This window comes from Cololabis saira, chromosome 20 (assembly GCF_033807715.1).
Source record: "Cololabis saira isolate AMF1-May2022 chromosome 20, fColSai1.1, whole genome shotgun sequence".
Taxonomy (NCBI): Eukaryota; Metazoa; Chordata; class Actinopteri; order Beloniformes; family Belonidae; genus Cololabis; species Cololabis saira.
The window spans coordinates 11002832-11023759 of record NC_084606.1 but is presented as its reverse complement, the minus strand read 5'-3'; the positions used below and the strand labels follow the sequence as shown (position 1 = coordinate 11023759).

At 42.6% G+C, this 20928-nt stretch overlaps 2 protein-coding genes across 2 annotated transcripts; one reads left to right on the top strand and one right to left on the bottom strand.

Moving 5' to 3' along the window:
- The first annotated feature begins 833 nt into the window (after positions 1 to 833).
- On the top strand, positions 834 to 2880 carry mblac1 (metallo-beta-lactamase domain containing 1). The gene is made up of 2 exons (XM_061709928.1): positions 834 to 1354; positions 2491 to 2880. The coding sequence occupies exons 1-2, from the start codon at positions 932 to 934 to the stop codon at positions 2728 to 2730; spliced, it is 663 nt and encodes a 220-aa protein (XP_061565912.1). The 5' UTR covers positions 834 to 931; the 3' UTR covers positions 2731 to 2880.
- A 2058-nt stretch (positions 2881 to 4938) lies between these two features.
- On the bottom strand, positions 4939 to 13817 carry serpine1 (serpin peptidase inhibitor, clade E (nexin, plasminogen activator inhibitor type 1), member 1). Its single transcript, XM_061709767.1, has 9 exons — positions 13747 to 13817; positions 10427 to 10665; positions 8844 to 9068; positions 8441 to 8635; positions 7549 to 7747; positions 7359 to 7459; positions 7167 to 7253; positions 6186 to 6269; positions 4939 to 5319 (listed from the first exon to the last, which is right to left on the bottom strand). Exons 2-9 carry the CDS (start codon positions 10662 to 10664, stop codon positions 5273 to 5275), a joined length of 1176 nt encoding a protein of 391 aa, XP_061565751.1. The 5' UTR covers position 10665; positions 13747 to 13817; the 3' UTR covers positions 4939 to 5272.
- Positions 13818 to 20928: the final 7111 nt, after the last annotated feature.

Genomic DNA, 20928 nt, shown 5'->3' with positions numbered 1-20928 from the left:
AGCGACAGGCTCCTTCACCCTAAATGTGTGAAGGAACGCTACAGAAGGTCCTTCCTCCCTGCAGCTGTGAGACTACACAACCAGCACTGCTCACAGTAGACCACATACAACCTGACAATAAATATACAAACCGGAAAATAATGTGCAATATCATTCTCTGCAACGTGCAATTATGTAAATAACATCTGTAAATATCCATCTGTTATTTTTTACATACTAGTATTTCTTATTATTTATTTTTATTCTCCTTCTTCTTCTTATTATTATTGTATATACTGTTTATAGTGTTTTATTATTACTGTGTGATATTGATGCCTCTTGTTTTTTGCACTATCCCCTTTGCTGCTGTAATCTGCAAATTTCCCCTCTGTGGGACTATTAAAGGATTTCTTATCTTATCTTATCTTACAGAGGTGGACAATATGCTTTAAACAGAGTCAACTTCACTCCAACAGTACAACAACTATATATGTGGCCATGGTGACGGGTGATGTGGAAGTCTGAAGTGGTCTCTATAGCCCTGGGTTTATATATATATATATATATATATATATATATATATATATATATATATATATATATATATATATATATATATATATACACATACATATATATTATATTTTTGGCACATGTAAATTAAGATAAGTTTTAAAGGATGTGAATTCTTATGTTTTGTTTTCTTAAACTTCTCATGAAATGTTTTTTTTTTACATGTACAAAAATAAAATAAATCGAATAAAAAAAAAAAAATATATATATATATATATACACATAGGATTTAAAACGGAAGAAAGAATGATGGAATATTTAATACCAGCAGGGGGCGGGGACGAGCCTCTCTGACATCACCAGAGAGGAAGCTGCACTCCAGCTGGTCCTGGTTCTGGTTCTGATCCTGATCCTGATCCTGGTTCAGGTCCTGGTCCTGATGGGGTCAGACGGGGCCGCGGGTTCGGCCCAGGTCCGCCTACAGGTGGTGTCGGACTCGGAGCTGTCCTTCCCCGGGTCTCCGTACTCCGTGTCGGTGCTGCAGGTCGGCTACTGCGTCCCCCAGAGCGACGGCTCCTGCCGGGCCGACGGCTCCGTCAGCCTGCTGACGGGCCCCAGCACCGTGCTGGTGGACACCGGGGGCCCCTGGGGCCGGGACTCCCTCCTGCAGGCCCTGGGCCGGAGGGGCGTGCAGCCCCGGGACGTCCACGTGGTGGTGGGGACGCACGGACACTCGGACCACGTGGGGAACCTGAACCTGTTCCCGGAAGCGCTCACGGTGGTGGGCTGTGACGTCAGCCAGGGGGACCGATACCTGTCCAGCGGGCTGGGGGAGGGACAGGTGTACCGCCTGGACGACCACGTGAGTGGCCCGCTCCATACAATAATAATGATAATAATAATAATAATAATACATTTGATTTCTGGTGCACTTTTCATTAAAAACAAATCTCAAAGTGCTACAAGTGCTACAACCATGAATAAAATCAACAGGAAAAGGCTTAATAAACAGGAAAAGGCAGTTCAATTCAATTCAATTTTATTTATATAGCGTCTAATACAACAAAAGTTGTCTCATGACCCTCGAGCAATTGTTACATAAACAATGGCAGGTAAAAACTCCTCTAGTGGGAGAAACAATACTTTAAAGGAGCATGAGGCAGGATTTATGAAAAAAAATCGTATACGTTTTAAGTTTTACTAGTAATAATGTCAGATGATCTCTCCTTTGCCTTGAACAGGCTGTGTGCTGCAAAATGTGCTGCAATTCCGGGCCGGAATTTCCCGCGCTGTCCTGCGGATGTGACGTCAAATGACGCTGCATGCACGTGGGCGTGGTTTCACGCATCCACTAGGGGTCTAACGTAAAAAATTAAAAAGCGTTGTCGCTTGAAGCTTCTCTCTCTCTCATTTTTTTTACTTGATATCGAACACAAGCCACAGATCCAGCAGCACATCTATCATCTCCTCCAGGTTCTACATCTTTAGTGTTGTTGTCTTCGCTTAGATCACACAATCAAATACGTCACAGCAGCTTCACTCCAACCTCCTACTTCTGCTCCAGATGCTGAATTGTTATGGAAAAGAAACCAGGCCGAGTTGAGTCGAGCTGAGATGAGATGAGTAGAGCCGAGTAGGTACTAGTGGAAAAGTGCCATAATCCACCGTGCTGCCCCAATCTGGAACCGTTTCAGCATAATGTTCCTCGTGTTAAATGAACTCATCAAAACAGTTGTTGGCGATGGGCAGAACTACCAGCAGAAATCAGCGCAGACACGTTTAAATGAAGGTGATTGATTTGACAGATTTTTGAAGAAAAGTAATAATGATGACAAAAAAACATCTGTGATGAACGACAGAATAAAGGAAAGAAGCTTTTTGGACTCCCATGGGCTGATTCAGGAACCACCAAACATCGCAGGTCCTCTACCGACCACCAGTGTCCGGATCAGTAAGTTGCTGCTTGCTCGTCCTCACCACGTCTCTCCTCCCCTACAGGTGAGCATCGTCCCCACGCCAGGACACAGCGGTCAGGACGTCAGCGTCCAGGTGACGGGGACCTCTGCCGGCACCGTGCTCGTTGCAGGGGACTTATTTGAGTGCTGCTCTGATGAGAACACTTGGAGGGACGTGAGTTTGAACCCTCAGCTACAAGAGGTGAACCGACAGAAGGCCCTGGGGACCGCTGATGTCATCGTCCCGGGACACGGACTTCCTTTCAGAGTCCTGAGGGACTGATGACGCCGTGAGGAGGGTTGGTTGATCTGACATGTTGGTGGAGGCCGAGGACACGCCCCTGTATGCGGACGACACCGTCCATTCGTGGAGGACCCGCTCACCTCAGGTGTTCCAACCCCAATCTAGAAAATAAAGTTATTTTCAGAAGCTTTTAAGCCTCCACTGAGTCTATGCTTGACCGTTGACATGGTAACCAGGGCCGGCCCAAGCCTCCATGGGGCCCTAAGCAAAATTAGATTTTGGGGCCCTCTATTACTGCCAATAATACTGATTATTGATCATTGACACACCCACTATAAACTTATTTCATGTTCTCCCCTGTCATTACAAATACACTTGTAAAACTAGATGTAAGAACTTTTTGTTGTAGTTAGATTGTAATCCACAGGGATCAAGACCATGGAAGCAGACGACAGATTAACAAACTTGGAGAAAAATCTTTCAATTAATATTTTGCAAAGTCAGCAACTGCCCCTGCTGGCCACACAGAGAAGCAACAGGTCAAAGGTCAGAGAGCTGCACAGTTGCAGCAGTGTTGTTTCCATCATCCTATTGTCAGCCTGGCATGTTTTTACCCATCTATGGTTTTTAATCTGAAATGGTAACAAATTCAGCTACAAGAGCAGCCTGGGGTTGATTTACTGTACACTTAATATTTAAAGTGATATATTACAAAGTTTGATACTGAGTGTCATCTAGAGTGTAGGCCTACTAAAAGAAACTAAATAATCAAATAGATCATTTATAAACCATTTACTGGAAACACGTTATCTACTTTATTTTTGGTTTTAAATAAACTGCAACTAAACTAGTCAATATGCCAGCAGTAGTCTATTCTAGTCTGTTAACATACTATTGTTTATGTAATAATATTAATTATTGTGTTTTTGTACAGTAACATACCTTTGATGATGTATGAATCATCACTCAAACATAAAAAAATAATTGTATTTTTTATTTTATTTTTTTTTAACTCTTGGGGGCCCCCTAGTGGTCACGGGGCCCTAAGCAGCTGCTTGGTTCACTTATGCCTTGGGCCGGCTCTAATGGTAACCAACGTCTAAGGGTGCTTTCAGACCTGTGGCCCGTTTGTTTTGTTCCGATTTAGTGGCTAAATCGATAGTTGTTTTGTTTTTCGTATATGGCGTTTGTGTTCAAAAGGCAACTGTCTGTAGCGTTTCAAAGCTGTTAAATGCCATGCGCGAACCAACTGTTCTCTCATTGGTCAGAAATGAACGCGGAAGGAGTTTCCTCTTCCGTACCCCGGGAAAAACAAAGGTTGAACCACAGTTATGAGTGAGTTGTGTCGGTTAATGTGTCGATTATGTTCTCTCTGCAAACGAATCGCTCCAGGTCTGGAATGGAAGCGAGCCGAGACCACCTCTCCTAGGAGATCTCGGCTCGGTTGTTTTGTCCCGCATCCGAGCGCGATTGCTGTGTTTACATATACAAGGGGTCGGCAACCCGCGACTCTAGAGCTGCATGCGGCTCTTTAGCGCCGCCCTAGTGGCTCCTGGAGCTTTTTCAAAAATGTTTGACCTTTTTTTTCCTTTTTTTTTTTTTTTTTTTTTCATTTTTTCTCTTTTTTCCTTTTTTCCTTTTTTTCTTTTTCCTTTTTTTTCTTTTTTTCTTTTGAATCTCGACATTTCAACTTTTTTCACGAAATTCTATTTTCTCGACATTTCGACTATTTTCTCAAGATTATACTTTCAACATTAATCTTGACATGTCGACTTTTTTCTCTACATTTCGACGTTTTTCTCGACTTTTTTCTCGACATTTCGACTTTTTTCTCGACTTTTTTCTCGACATTTCGACTTTTTTCTCAAGATTGTACTTTCAACATTAATCTTGACATTTCGACTTTTTTCTCGACATTTCAACTTATTTTTCGACTTTTTTCTCGACATTTCGACTTTTTTCTTGACATTTTGCCTCTCGCCATTTGCCTTCATTCTAAGGCTGATACAAGACTTTTCATTTTTTGCGGCTCCAGACATATTTGTTTTTTGTGTTTTTGGTCCAATACGGCTCTTTCAACATTTTGGGTTGCCGACCCCTGACATATACCAAACGAACCGATCTTTAGGGGTAAACGTTCCCTGTTTCGGAACAACTTCTCTAAACGGGACAGGTGTGAAAGCACCCTCAGTGTTAGAATGCATCAATCACCAATCAACCACAGGACAGACGGACAGGCTGCAGCTGTGCAAAGTTATCACTTTAATAAATATAAATCCTGCAAAAATACACATCCAGCTTTGTAACATCACAAATATAACAAGCAGCATAGAAACATAATTTCTGACAAAAATGCAGACGACATCAGTGTTTGTGTACGGGACCCCTGGTTCACCTCCAGCAACCAGGGAAATAAATAAACGGGAGCTCAGTCCTGCTGCAAAGGTGCAGCCAGTTTCCAGAGGGGAGTCCAGGGCCGGAGGTGCAGCGATGGCGGAGCGATGCATCATGGGAGCTCGGGCTCAGCGTCACGAGCGGCAGTAGTCTTACATGGTGGGTGGGGGGAGCGTCTTCGGGGGCGTTAGGACGGCTGCGGCTGGTTGAAGTGGCCCGCGAACAGAACGGTACCTGAACACAGACAGGAGGGTCAGGGACACGCCCAGTACTGGAGTTGAGGGGGGATGAGGGGGGATGGCATCCCCCCTTGAAATAAAAACGGTCAAAATCATCCCCCCTGTAAAACTGTCATCCCTCCTTTCCATCCATTATGTCATTTCATCAATGAATGTGGTTTTACTGCTATTTCAACATTTAGAGTCATCACCAGAAAAATAACACCAGAAAATTAACTTATTTGACAATTTTCACCTGTTTCAAGTAAATTTTCACTTGAAATAAGTAGGAAAATCTGCCAGTGGGACAAGATTTATCTTCTTATTACAAGCAAAAAAATCTTGTTCCACTTGCAGATTTTTCTACTTATTTCAAGTGAAAATCTACTTGAAACAGGTGAAAATTGTTGTTTTTTCCAGTGATGAGTCTTGTTTTAAGTGTAATGAGATTCGTTTACTAAAATGAGACATTTTAACTAGAAATAAGACAAATATTCTTGTTAAGATTTTGAGTTTTTGCAGTGATCCATGTTACTTATCCTGTGAAGGACAGAGTCATATTGATAAGTTCAGAAAACTGTTTTTTATTGTTGTGTTTTGATGTATTTGATGTAAGCCCAGTGGATATTTAAAGCTTACAGAAGGCTGCATTTAACTGCTGCTTTGTCATTCCTGCAGTATTTCTGCAGGTGTTTTGGTCACTGCTATTATTTGTAATATATTATATTATTTGTAATCAGCACAAATTATCTGTCCCCATATGATAAAATCCACCATCGCCCCTGAATTCCTTTTACAACTCGAGTACTGGACACGCCCACTCGGCTGCAGCAGCCAATAGGAGCAGGCCGGGGGGGGGGGGGGGGGGGGGGGGGGTCTCACCTGTGGGCTGGTGCTGGATGAGGAAGAGGAAGGGCCGGTCCAGGGTGATCTCCTCCACCGCCATCCGGGAGAACATGATGGCCCCTGAGGAAACACAGCAGGTCAGTCTGAGCTCACGGATCAGGAACCAAGTCAGAAAAGTCCACACACAATCACGCACACACACACGCACACGCACACGCACACACACACACACACACACACACACACACACACACTCACACTCACACGCATCAGGAACCTTCCTCATGCAAGTCAGTCTCTGTTGGCGTCTACAGGATGATTTACTCTGGATTCAAGTGTATGTGAGAGTGAGTGTTTGTGTGTGTGTGTGTGTGTGTGTGTGTGTGTGTGTGTGTGTGTGTGTGTGTGTGTGTGTGTGTGTGTGTGTGTGTGTGTGTGTGTGTGTGTGAATATGTGTGTGTGTGTGTGAATATGTGTGTGTGAATATGTGTGTGTGTGTGTGTGTGTACAGGACTGTCTCAGAAAATTAGAATATTGTGATAAAGTCCTTTATTTTCTGTAATGCAATTAAAAAAAACAAAAATGTCATACATTCTGGATTCATTACAAATCAACTGAAATATTGCAAGCATTTTATTATTTTAATATTGCTGATCATATATATATATATATATATATATATATATATATATATATATATATATATATATATATATATATATATATATATCTATATATCTATATCAAAAAATGTGAATATTCTGGGAATCTTAATCTTAAACTGTAAACCATAATCAGGAATATTAAAATAACAAAAGGCTTGCAATATTTCAGTTGATTTGTAATGAATCCAGAATGTATGACATTTTTGTTTTTTTAATTGCATTACAGAAAATAAAGGACTTTATCACAATATTCTAATTTTCTGAGACAGTCCTGTATATGAGTGTGTGATTATGTGAGTGTGTGTGTGTGTGTGTGTGTGTGTGTGTGAGTGTGTGAGTGTGTGTCCTCTACCTGTGGCGGCCGAGCCCTTGGTTCCTCGCTCGTTCACCTCGATCTTCACCTTCTGCAGGATCTTGGAGACGCTGAGCCTCTCGTCAGCTGCAAGGCAGAGAGAGTGTTCAAGCAGGAGTCATGTGATTCCCTTCACCTGGTCATGTGGCGTGGGTCATGCATGCAACGGTCTGGTGTTTGTGCGGGACCTACAGGTGATGCGGCTGAAGTCAGCGGTGGCCAGGTTGAACATGCTTCCCAGTCCCATGTGTTGCAGAACCGTCTTCAAGTTCTCCTCGGAGCTCAGAGAGAACCTGTGAACACACGCACAGCTGGTCTGGTTCTGGCCTGCAGGCTGGAAGCTCGGGTCAAAGCCCCCCGAAGGCGCTATTCTGCTCCTCACCTGGGCATGGCCAGCTGCTTCTTGACGTTCCTCATCTCAGACCTCCACTGCTTGATCCTCTGGCTGCTCAGATCGGAGCTCAGGCTGCTCAGCGGCACCTCCGGCTCAAACGGAGACACCAGGAGCATGCTCAGTGAGCCGCCCTCGTACGGCACCTCGATCACATCGTAGTCCACGCCCTCACGGGTCACAAACTCACCTGTACGTTGAGGAGATGGAGATGGAAGGACGTTTTTATTTATTCAAAGACAGAAGAAGGAAGAGATCCATCGTCTGTGTAAATGCATTCATGAAATGTATGTAACGATGCATATCATTTATTAACATTATTATTATTATTTATTTTTTTTTCATTGTTTTCCGTATTTATTTGTAATTTGAAGAAAACGTGATTAGTTTATTTGGGACTATTTTCTGTGATGTGTTTTCAAGTCTCGCGGGTTTCCAAGTCTCGCGGGTTTTCAAATCTCGCGGGTTTTCAAGTCTCGCGTTGTTTGGGACCTTTTCCGGCTGTTAACTTCCGGTTTCGGCTCCAAACAAATAGGAGGATGGATGGACTTCATGTTACCTTGCGGTCATGATAGTTTAATGCTGATAACAAAGGCAGCCGATCACCCAAGTTGCAAGGATAAGCTCCACAACCTCACCACGTGCAAAGGACTCTTAATTCCCTCTTGTGCATGCAGCCAACGAGGTATTTGTACATGTCTTTATTTTTTCTGTAATTGTATCGTTAACTTCATGTATATTTGCTATATGTTTGTTTTTAGTTTCACTGTGTAATGGAGGAGTAATGAAGATTGCCTTTATTAAATCAGTCAAGAAACCACTTGTGTTTGCCATGCTTGGAGGGAGTTACAGTCTGGGAGATGGACGGTAAGGCGGAGCCTACCGTAGTTGAAGGAGTTGGTGAGTCTCATCATGTGCACAGGCACGCGGTTGTTGTTGGCGCAGTGAAACATCCTCTCCTGCGTCAGCCTGGGGTCAAAGGGAACCTTCCAGAGGCCCTGGAAGTGAAGGGCGTTGAGGAGAACCAGGCGGGTCTCATCCGTCAGGGATCCAGGTGCTAGGAACTCTGGGATGGTACCTGCAGATGGGAGCAGCCATGGTGTTATATCTCCTTTTATTCAGAAAGTTCTGTCCACTCGTGTTTCACCTTCCCTTCAGGATGTATTGGGAACTATTTCCCAAATTCCTGTTATTTCTGCTGGTCCCTGAGTCTTGCACCTCAGTGGTGGGGAGAGAAAAGCCCTCCCTAAAACAAATCAGATGGAGGCTGTAGGCGCTGGCCGTACCTGCGGTGTGGTCGGAGACCCAGGTGTTGATGATGCTGACGGCCTGGTCGGGCTTGGTGAAGTCCACCTGGTGGGGGTGGGTCTGGAAGGTCTTGGCCAGGGCCCGGCGGTACCCCTTCTCCAGGTGCATCTTCCTCTCCACCATCACCGCGCTGGCAATGTCCACCCCGTCCTCGCTGGACAGGTCTCGCTGCAGGAGGCGCTGCTGGCGAGGCATCCCTCGCTCTGCGGCAGGAGCAGACCGGAGTTGGTTTCATGGTCACAGTAACACAGGGCAGCCATGGTAACACCATGCAACCATGGTAACACCATGCAACCATGGTAACACCATGCAGCCATGGTAACACCATGCAGCCATGGTAACACCATGAAACCATGGTAACACCAGGCAGCCATGGTAACACCATGAAACCATGGTAACACCATGCAGCCATGGTAACACCATGCAACCATGGTAACACCATGCAACCACGGCAACCCCATGAAGCCAGTGAGCTGACCACCTGTGTTTGAACTGTATCTGACTCCCCAGACCCAGGACCAGTGTTGGGGTAGTTACTCAAAAAAAGTAATCCATTACATATTACTAGTTACTTTAAAAAAAGTAATCCCTTACACTACTTAGTTACTGGTTGCTGAAAGTAACTAGTTACATTACTAGTTACATTACTTTTGGATTACTCCGCAATATCACCTGAGCTGCACCATAACTCGATTGCCAATGAACAACATGTACAGGACTGTCTCAGAAAATTAGAATATTGTAATAAAGTCCTTTATTTTCTGTAATGCAAAAATGTCATACATTCTGGATTCATTACAAATCAACTGAAATATTGCAAGCCTTTTATTATTTTAATATTGCTGATCATGGCTTACAGCTTAAGAAAACTCAAATATCCTATCTCAAAAAATTTGAATAATCTGGGAATCTTAATCTTAAATTGTAAGCCATAATCAGCAATATTAAAATAATAAAAGGCTTGCAACATTTCAGTTGATTTGTAATGAATCCAGAATGTATGACATTTTTGTTTTTTTTAATTGCATTACAGAAAATAAAGAACTTTATCACAATATTCTAATTTTCTGAGACAGTCCTGTAGTTGGAACCTTATTACTGCAGTGCCCAGATCAGCACCAGAAGTCCCGTAAAATCCTGTAAAATCCCGTAAGATCACGTTAAAGGCTGATTTATGGTTCTGCGTTACACCAACGCAGACCTTACGGCGTAGGCTCTGCGTCGATTTAACGCGGAACCATAAATCAGCCTTAAATCAGACAAGTGTTGCGCCACGCCTGAAGACGCATGAAAGGCAAGTTTGATTTTCTTTTCTGTTTTCCCGTTCTACATGTAGCTGAAAAGCTTAAAGTAACTAAAGTAACGTATTTTTTTTTGTCTTAGAGTAACTATAACGGGATTACCCAAATTACAACTATAACGAGGTACATTACTGCTTTACTGGCGAATGTAATCTCGTTACAGTAACGCGTTACTTTGTAACGCGTTACACCCAACACTGCCCAGGACCAAACCCAAACCCAAACACCCGGCTTCTGCTCGCCTCAGACATCCCACTCACCTCTCAGAGAGAAGCCCATGGCTGCAGTCAGGTTCCTCCGGGTGTCGCCCTCTGCTCCCAGCTGAACCATGGCCATGACCGAGGCCGCGCCGTACGGGGAGAAGGCCAGGTTACTGTCCGGAGAGCGCTGGGCCAACTCGGAGAAGACCTTCAGACCAAAGTCCGTCTGCCGGTCCTGCAACGATCCCAGTCCCACTGTGCAGAGGGTCAGCGCCAGGAAAATACTCACACCAAGCATGCTGGGAAACAACAGAGAGAGCAGAGTCACGAGAGGTTCCCGATGGGAGACGAAGCTGTCTGGTCTTTTATCATCCCGATCTCAGAAGTCTTTTCCCTGAAAACTCAGTCGGTTGGTGAAACGTGCTCTCACTCTTCTTCTCACACACTTGTCGAATTTCTCAGGTCTGAGAATGTAAACATAACACCTGAAATACGATACCGGACAGAAGAGAGCTGGATGAGGACAGAAAACGCTGAGAAACGTCTCGTTCAAAGAGACCAGAACCGTTACTGTGGCAGAGGATCGCGGTGGCCTCAACAGCAAGCACTCGCTCTGCCTGGTCACTCAAATCACACAAAAACAGTTTCCAAGCTGCCGCCTTGACGTGCGTGCAGGTACAGGTCCCTGTCCGACAGGTCAACATGTGCCAGCGGTCATGTCTTCTCAACAGATACAAGATATTTACATCTGTAGCCGCCACCAGACGCAGGTTCTTCTGCATCTGTTGGGGTCCTGCTCCAACTGGCCCTTATTCCACTGGGAGAAGAGTTGGGATGGTCGAGAGGACACTATGACCAACTCTACGAATTAGGGCTGGGTATCAATTCAAATGTCAAGAATCGATTCGATTCCGATTCTTAAGATTCAGAATCGATTATCAGGATTTGATTCGATCCGATTCAATTTGATTCCAATATTGATTTGGGTTAGTGTTAATAAAACTGTTTTTTGAGCTGTTGCATGAATTATATGACTGTAAAATAACTGGTGAAATAATAATTTCACAATAATTATTGTGAAATAACTAAGAAATAAATATCCATTTAAAGTACAAAAAAGAAAGAACTTGCAACAGCTCATGCAGTAAACAAATCATTTTAGCTTGTCTAATTTATTCTGTCACCAGACACACGTTGCCATGATGCACCCGGCATTTTTCAGGTATGTCATCATGACAAACCGTGTGTCTGATAACAGAGAAACCAAACAAGCTATAGTAAATATAGACAATATGAACTTAATTGAATCAGAATCAGAATCAGAATACTTTATTATCAATGTACCTGGGTACTGTGAGATTAGAGGTAGCATCACCTCTCCAGTGCAAGATAAATAGCAGTAGTGCAAAACAATAAGAAATACAAGAAATATAAGCAATATAAAAAATATAAAAAAATGTTAAGGTGCATTTGAATCGTTTTTTTTTTTTTTTTATATATATACAGATGACAGTATATACATGTGTAGAATATTGTAGAATATTATGCACAGAGTCCGGGAGGAGTATTGCACAGTTTAAAGAGACAGTAATGAGGATGATTCACATATTGTTCAGGGTGATTATGTAACTAATATAACATTTAGAAATTAAAGCTGAAATATCCAGCATTTTCTCCAAGGAAAAGTTCATTTAGTCCAAGAGTTTTCAAAACCAGCGCTTTGTTAACGCTGCAGCTACTCTTCGGCGCCATGTTCAGTCTTTGATAGTTTCACACCACTCGCATGTTTGAATTAAATGACATGACTACTGGGATTAAAGTTCCCCGGACAAAAATGTAATGATGAAAAAAAAAAGTTCTTTAGACATACAGATCGATATTTAGGAATTAATATGAGAATCGATTTAGAATCGGAAAATTGATTTTTTTAACACAGGCCTACTACGAATGAACTTTCCCGCCACTTGAACGGGGCAAGTTAGCAGAGCTCCAATTGTTTAAGGTTCATGTTAACGTTTGTGCTCGCTTCCCTGACGGGTCAAACCACGTTGGTCCTTTCATAAACATAAACCTGGACCTCATCACTGTCTGAACTCAGCAGGATACCTTCTCCTGGGATGTGTTGCGTAAAGCACCCAGAGGTTCTGTGCTCGCCTGCAGGTTGCCAGCAGGAACTCGTTACCTGTGGTTACCGTGGTTACCGTGGTCCCTGTGAGGACACGTCGGGAGATGTGCAGACTGATAGTACCGGTGCCAGTCTGACGCTGGGCGTGGTGCAGGCCAACACCGGTGACTAAAGTGCCTGCTGGGCGTCTAGTCCTGATGTTTGGGTCGGCCTCACAAGTTAGAACATCGATCTGGTCTGGAGGCAGCGCCGTCCCAGCAAAGGTGGGGTTCACCTCAGCTCCTGCCTGCTAAGCTTCTTCTTCATGCTCGGTAATGTTCTGCAGCAGCAGATGCTTGTGTTGCATCATCCGCTGCGTTGGTCATGTTTGAAGGTGTTGTAGGTAGGGCTGTTCGATTTTGCCCAAAAATAAAATCTCGATTTTTTTCTCTCAAAATCCGATTTTCGATTACGATTATTTTGTGAATTGACAAAAGGCAAAGAAATTATTTCAAATATGCTGTTTTTTTATTGCCCCATTGGGCTTTAAGTGCAAACTTTGCTCTTATTAAACCAAAAATGAATGAATAAAGTGCAAAACTCTGTAAAATAAGTTTAAAAAAAGTTTAAAAAAATATAAATATATAAATATAAAGTTTTATCTCTGAAAAAAAAAATCAGCAAATCAGCACTTGCAAACATACAGTAAGTTATATTTCCAATTAAATAAAACAAGACATTTTCTAATTAAACTAAACTGGGTTTTTGCATGCTAAATAATAATGCAACCCATGAAGGAGGTAGAGGTGTGTAATGTCAGTCATTACATTTGCTATTCACATTTGCAAGTTTTTTGCAAGGAACACGAGCCGGTCTACGGCATCTGGCTTGAGGGATGCCCGGTGGCATGTTAGTATATCACCATGGTTACAACGCCCCCTCCTACACTAAAGAGCCTCTCCGATGGGACACTTGTCGCAGGTATTGAGAGGTATTTCCATCAATCATTAATATGTGTGCAGACAAGGTTAAAAAAAAAAAAAAAAAAAAAAGTGAAAAATCGATTTTCACATTTTAACATCGTTCTAATTACATAATCGCGATTACGATTTAAAATCGATTAATCGAACAGCCCTAGTTGTAGGAAAGGCTTGCTGCTCTGGATCAGAGCTGGTTGATCTTCTTGTCTCTGAGGTTCAGCCACCCACAAACATCTGGGCCCTAGCTTTTGAACTGGACTCATAACAGCACGGCGGTCGTGAGGTGAAGTCCTTACCTGGAGGTCGGAGGTTCAATGCAGTGGTTTCTGAGGTTCAGATCTGCTTGCTGCTGCTGCTGCTGCTTCTGCTGCTGCTGGAGTGTACAGAGCCGGCAGAGAGCTCCGCTTTTTGTAGAGGCTTGTGGGTCCCGCCCACCTCCTGCCAAACACACACACACTCAGAGAAGCCGTTAGAGACGGTGATGTCATCTGACGCTGTCTGGTCAGACTTCCTCTCCAGAGCCCACGGATCCACTCTCCCCTGCTGTGACTAAAGAGTGACGGAGCGAATGGAAAGTCACCGCTTTTTTCTAGCACACAAACACACTGCTGCCATGTTACTCACGGAGCAAGAATGAGCTGGAATTCAGGGATTTTCTCCGTCCCTGAACATCTGAATGTGATCAATGTTGTGACAGCCTTGGTCATCAGCTGGCTGACGGCCAGACGCCGTATGATCACGCGACACTTTTCCTTTCAAGGAAAAACATGCTGGGATGGAATGTTTGAGGTATTTATTTATCTATCAGCGATGGTAAAGATCAGAGAGTGTAAGTGCAGAAGGCCAGTTCTGATGGAGGAATCACTGCTCAGTTGATATGGTGACCCGGCTGTGGAGACGCCTGGGGAAAAGACGCTCTTCATCACAAATAACTATATTCTTCCTTCCTTTTCATTTTATTCATCATTAAATACAACGTTATATACGTGCACAAGTTTAATGGTATTCTTCCATGGAAGACAGAACCCATAACAGTCACTGAAATAACTTGAACCTGACTAAATGTTCCTCTAACATATCTGGATCGGATTAGTACTAATCATCAACAGAGGTCGTCTAAAAAAGTTTGAAGGGGCTCATGGAAAACCTGAATCTGCCACAGGCGGTAAGGGTTAAAGGTTAGGGTCAGGGGTTAAAGGAGCTTGAGGCCGGATTGTGGCAAGATTTATGAAAAAAATCCGTATACATTTTAAGTTTTCTAGTAATAATGTCAGATGAAGCGTTCCAAACCAAAAAGAAAGAGCCCTCTAGTGTATCTCTCCTTTGCCTTGAACAGGCTGTGTGTTGCAAAATGTGCTGCAATTCGGTCCCGAAATTCCCGCGCTGTCCTGTGGATGTGACCTCACATGACGCTGCATGCACGTTCTCCCCTGCCGGCTTCACTGTTGGCTGCAGTACCCCCAACGGCCGTCGTGGTGAAGGGTGGCGCTAGAGAGTCTCATTTCTTAAAAGGAGCCTCAAGCTCCTTTAAACCAGTGGTTCCAAAACTTTTTTTGCCAGGCCCCCCTTTGGTACGTAACAGAATTTCCGAGCACCCCCCCCCCGACCCCAACACAGACACACACATCTTTTGCATTCAAATGTGACTGCATTTTATTTCATATATTGAACATATGTGCAAAAAAACTGTCCATCTCTGTAAAAATAGTTTTTCAACCTGACCAGCTCACAGAGATTGAAACAACAACAATACAAACAGGAGCCAAAATCTGAACATTTGCTCTACAAAAATGACACCTTTACTCCCCACATCTTTTCAGTGATGTGAGTGGGCTTGCTTCATGTGTGCAACACATTTATTGTTTCTCCTTTTTACTGTACAATACAGTATGCATTACTTTCAACATGTATTTTTCCAAAAATAACCAGCCCCCTTAGGAAAAAAAACCCAGCAGCAACAGCTAAACAAATAATCAAAATTTCAACAATTGCTCTGCAAAAATGTCAGCTTTAATCCCCACACCTTTTCAGTGAGTGGGGTGGTGGGCTTGATCATGTTACAGATCCTCTCAAACCGGGGTTGCAGGTGAGAGATTACCACATGCATCTTCCTTCCAGTAGCACCGGGTAGTTGTGGGGCCTGAAGCAGCAGGTGCCCGGTTAGATTCCTGCCGCCCAGACCATTACTTCATGTCCTTCCCAGTTTGGGAACCACTGGGTTAGACGATAAGGGTTAGGTGTTAGGCGGTAAGGGTTAGGGGTTAGGCGGTAAGGGTTAGGGGTTAGGCGGTAAGGGTTAGGGGTGAGGGGTTAGTTGTTAGGTGTTAGGCGGTAAGTGGTTAGAGGTTAGGTATTAAGGGTTGGGGGTTAGGCGACAAGGGTTAGGCAATAAGGTTTAGGGTTTAGGCGATAAGGTTTAGGGCTTAGGCGGTAAGGGTTAGGGGTTAGGCGTTAGGGGTTAGGGGTTAGGCGGTAAGGGTTAGGGGTTAGGCGTTAGGGGTTAGGGGTTAGGCGGTAAGGGTTAGGGGTTAGGCGTTAGGGGTTAGGCGGTAAGTGGTTAGAGGTTAGGTATTAAGGGTTGGGGGTTAGGCGTTAGGGGTTAGGGGTTAGGGATTAGGGGTTAAGCCTTAACTAAGGTTCTGCGTTAAACCAACGCAGAGCCTACGCCATTGCCGTGACGACGTCGTGAACCGTTCAGACTTCTCCGTCACTCCATTTCGCAGCGGTGCAGTACCCCCCCAGAGCCCTAGTTGATACTTTTGTTTAGCTTCCGGCTTTTCCGGTCACAGTGAATCAAAGAGATAAGGACTAGTGTGCAAAAAAAAAAAAAAAACAACCCAAAAAAAAAATCACACACACACACTAAGAAAAGAGCGCTGAAAGTTCACGACTGCTTCAAACCGGAAACCGGAAATGTGTTGCTACCAAGCAAACCAATCACAGCCCTCTCGGTCTGCGTTGGGTCTGCGTCGCCTCGATTTTTTGGGAGGTGCACGTCAGGCTACGGCGTAGGCTACGGAGAGACTCCTGTGTAGCCGCGTACCCTACGGCGTAGGTTTAACGTGGAACCATACGGCTTTAGGCGGTAAGGGTTGGGTGTTAGGTGGTAAAGTTGGTCGCACTTTTGCAACCTGGGCATGTCTGTCTGCTAAACCCCAAGGTACTGATCACTTCTGATGAAGATGTGAGTAGAAGCTAATGTCTGCTGTTGTCTATCACTGTCTCTTTGGTTTTAGCTACATTCAGATGGAAGTGGTGGTCCTGACACCATTTTTCCAGGTTCTCCACTTCCTTTAAGTTGTTCCGGACTCTTCGGTTTCTGTTCGTATAATCTGTCTCTTCAGTTTGCCATCAGTTGTCCTCTGGTGTCCACGTCCAGAGAGGTTGTGTACACCACCGTGGAACCTGCCACCTGTAGGTGCCAGTACTTCAGGAAATAAAACCTCAAAATCCTCCTGCTGCACTGATGAGTCAAAGCTTTCTTTTACATTTTCACACTTCTTAAAGCCCTGACTGAGGAGAATGTTTGGCGGCCGTCTACCAATCCACATCATTGATCAGCGTCAGTACCAGCTCTCTGGTGTCCTACTCATAGTGTGTCCTCTCAGGAACCACTTGTCTTTGTCGTGGCATGTCGTCCACCTTGAACTTTCTGGCATTCTCCGATGTTCTGAGTTATGTAGATAAACTAATCAGACTTTGATGGACATAAGAGTCTTGAAACTTTATTAATACAGGACAAAACAAACAAAAATACTTTACAGAGACTTAAATTGGTTCATCAGGCATGTTTTTATTGGCTAAGGTCGTGTTAGGCCCCGTTGTTCTTGATCACACAGCTTCAAGAGCTCTGGCTGAACCAACAACGTCTGTTCTTTCACCTTCTAAGACCTGGTGCATCTAATGAATTAAATATAGACAACACAATGTGTGATGTGCATATATGTGTACGCCAGGTTCCAGATTATTCCAAACCATCAAGAACAGCAGCTTTTGTTTTGTATCTGGGACTAAGGTCAGCTTATTTTCCTTGCAGTCATCCCATAGAGTGTCCCTTTGGATGGTGACACATGAAACACCTCACTCAGTGGCAGTTTTCAGCATGATTCACCAGGACTCACCAGGTCTCAAACGGGCCTTATCACCCCGTCTGTACATTTGTCTGGAGTGATACCTGGTCACCTTGGAGATTCCCTGGGCCACCTAGACCTCCACCTTCACCCTGATCTCCACACCTGTTACTTTGTTAGAGTCTGTGGACAGACGAGACCGGGAGACGACTCGATAACGGAGTTGTTTCCGCCAAGGATGTCTGCAGGAACGCAGTGTGCCGTCATGGTGCATGAAGCGAGGTTAAAACAATATGAGCCTGGCTGATAAACATTCCTGCTGAAGCAGCTATGACCGTAAAGGATCTGATGACTATAACAGCCCAAGAACTTCTGGAGTACCTCAACTGTTGTTTTTGTCATTAAGGTTTTTTTATTTATTCATGCATATAAGAACATACATTCAAACTCAAAACACAACATTTATAACAGCATCAACAGACAGTATACCCATCATACAACCATATATACAAAGGCGTCCTGTAAATCCAAATTTTCTTTTTGAAACAATCAGAATGTACATCCAGCACCATGTCTACAAATTTCCCCATCTGCCCTACCTATAAAAAATACAGTCTCCTAGAATCTTCCTCTTCATTGTTCATTCTAGCCAGCATGCAAGATGCAACTTCTGACATCATTTCCAACCATTTTTTAACATCTGTGGCAACTGTACTTTTCCATACTCTGAGAATCGTTCGAGCAGATGTGACCATCCCGACTTTCAACCAGAGGTGGGTAGAGTAGCCAAAAATTGTACTCAAGTAAAAGTACTGTTGCTTCAGAATAATATGACTCAAGTAGAAGTAAAAAGTAGTCATCCAAATAATTACTTGAGTAAAAGTAAAAAACTACTCAAGTACTGAGTAACTGTTGAGTAACGTCTGATTTATTTTTTTTAACACAACCATTCAAACAAAAGTACAAAATAATCATCTTCAGGCAAATTAAATCAATAACATAATAAAATAAATTAAAATTAATAAAAAATAAAAATAGCTTAAATTAAAATAATAATTAAAATAATAAATAAAAATAAAATAAGTAGTACAACATTTCAAGCCTTTATGCTTTGCTTTTTTAACCAGGCAGAACTAGAACAAGCCCATGAACTCATAGAAACTCTGTGTGTGTTTGAGTCTGTGTAAATGTGACAAAACATGCAAAATCAAACATTTTTCCCAAAGAATCACTCAGTGATGTCATGAGATTGACGTGTACGTGGATAAAAGGGATAAAAGAAAAGTAAAGAGCTCAACGTGGCCTAATGTAGCGGAGTAAGAGTAACAGTTTCTTCTTCACAAATTTACTCAAGTAAAAGTAAAAAGTATAGTGATTCAAAACTACTCCTAAAAGTACAAATATTCCCAAAACTTACTCAAGTAAATGTAACGGAGTAAATGAAACTCGTTACTACCCACCTCTGCTTTCAACTGTTGTTTTTAAAGTTTTTAAAGAGCAAACAATACTGACTCTTAATGTTAGCCGATTTCAAAATACATTTTCATTTATTTCTAGTAGCGGAGAAGAGAAAGTGAGGATGGAGGAGCGAGCATGTGAAAGTTGTCGGTCCAGTGAATTGAGAATTGACATTTCTAAAATGCCCCGACGGCACCATTGGTAAAGGTAGACTGATATTTGTTCTTTGTGGAAAGGACTTTGCTCGCCACCGAAGCAGCTCAAGTTTAGCCACATAAACGCAAAGCACCCGATCGCGAGCGCAGCCGCAGCTAATGTTAGCAGCAACGGTGTTAGCCACTTATCAAGCCATAGCAACGCTCTTCCCCAAACTAGACTCGAGGAGAGTACCCCGCACATATGCATGTCCGCGGCAGAGAGGCTGGCGAATGTTCTTGTTAAGTGAATGTTAATTGGTAGGACTGCATCTGTTCAAGTCTGTTTAAAAAAAAAGAATTACTTCATAAAGCCACTTTTTTTGTTGTATATCAATGTTTTGATCTTCCATGATAATGTAATGAATTTAAAGGAAAACACTTCAAATTGATGGCTTTTCTCAGTTACTTTTTTAAATATATGTTTATTGCTTTTCAGAATTTCAGATACAGAATAAACAAAAAAAGAAAAAAATAACCCTCCCCCCACCCTCAAAACGAACAAAACTTGAACAGATTCAGCACATCTCGTAAGAAAATAGTAAAGGTCACAATCACTACAATAAACTAATTATATTTAAAGAGAACTGTACAAAGTAAAAAGTAATATAAGTAGTAGACACATCAAGGAGGTTCCCATTGATACATTAGTCTTCTAGTCTTCTTTGAAACCATTGCAGTCGAGGGTCCCACATTTTCTTAAACATGTCTTCCCTGTCTTCGTTACAAAGTCTCAGTCTGTCCAGGTGAAGCATAGGCTACCTGCTATTTCTCTCAGCCACATATCCTATGTGGGTGCAGTGTCTGCCCTCCAAGTCCAGAGGATAAGTTTTTTGCAATCACAGTTCCAAATAGAATAGCCTTTTTCTGATATTTGTTGGCAAAAGACAAAGGGGTAGTTGCCCCAAGAATTGCTACCGGATCTGGCTCCCAACATCTCCCATAAGCCATAGAGAAGCAATGGAAAATACCTTTCCAGTATGTATTAAGTTTACTGCATAACTAAAAAGAATGTACTCAATTACCAGTTATATATATATATATATATATATATATATATATATATATATATATATATATATATATATATATATATATTTTTTTTTTTTTTTTTTTTTTCCAAGGTCAGAAATTTTTTATTTGGATAGTTAGGATCAGACAGTACAAAAAAAACACAAAAAAAACTAACATGTAAAATCAGAGGCCTATTACTAAAAGTTCACTTCAAGTAAGAAAACAGTTATTTAAAGATGTTAGTGAGGTTACCTTTGGATTAAAGCAGCCTGTGCATTTCTCTGGAACTAAATGCTTGTGATATCACAAGTAAATGAAAACAGTGGGAAACAAAGTGGTGATGAACTCTGACCTGCGTGACGGCTGGACGCGTCACTTCCTTCTTCACAAACATGTCTGATCTATTTCACCAAATACCAAGTAATTTCATTATCCACTAATCTGAAATAGCACCACAAAAATTAGCATGTTTTTCTATTTCATGTGAACTAAATGTATTTTGTCTGGCACGTTCATTTAAATGTGATTTCCTGAGCTGCAGCTCTGTAAAACATAAATGCTTCGATTGTTGCAGGAGTTGATTGAACATGTAGAATTACAGGTAGATAAAAGTCTGGCTTTGTTTTTAACCTGAAATCAGACCTGGATCCATCACTTTCAGGAGTTAATGTCAAAGAGACAAGTAGGAAACATCATCTCATTCCAAAGAAGAGGCTGAATTGCATTAGAAATCACCTAAAAA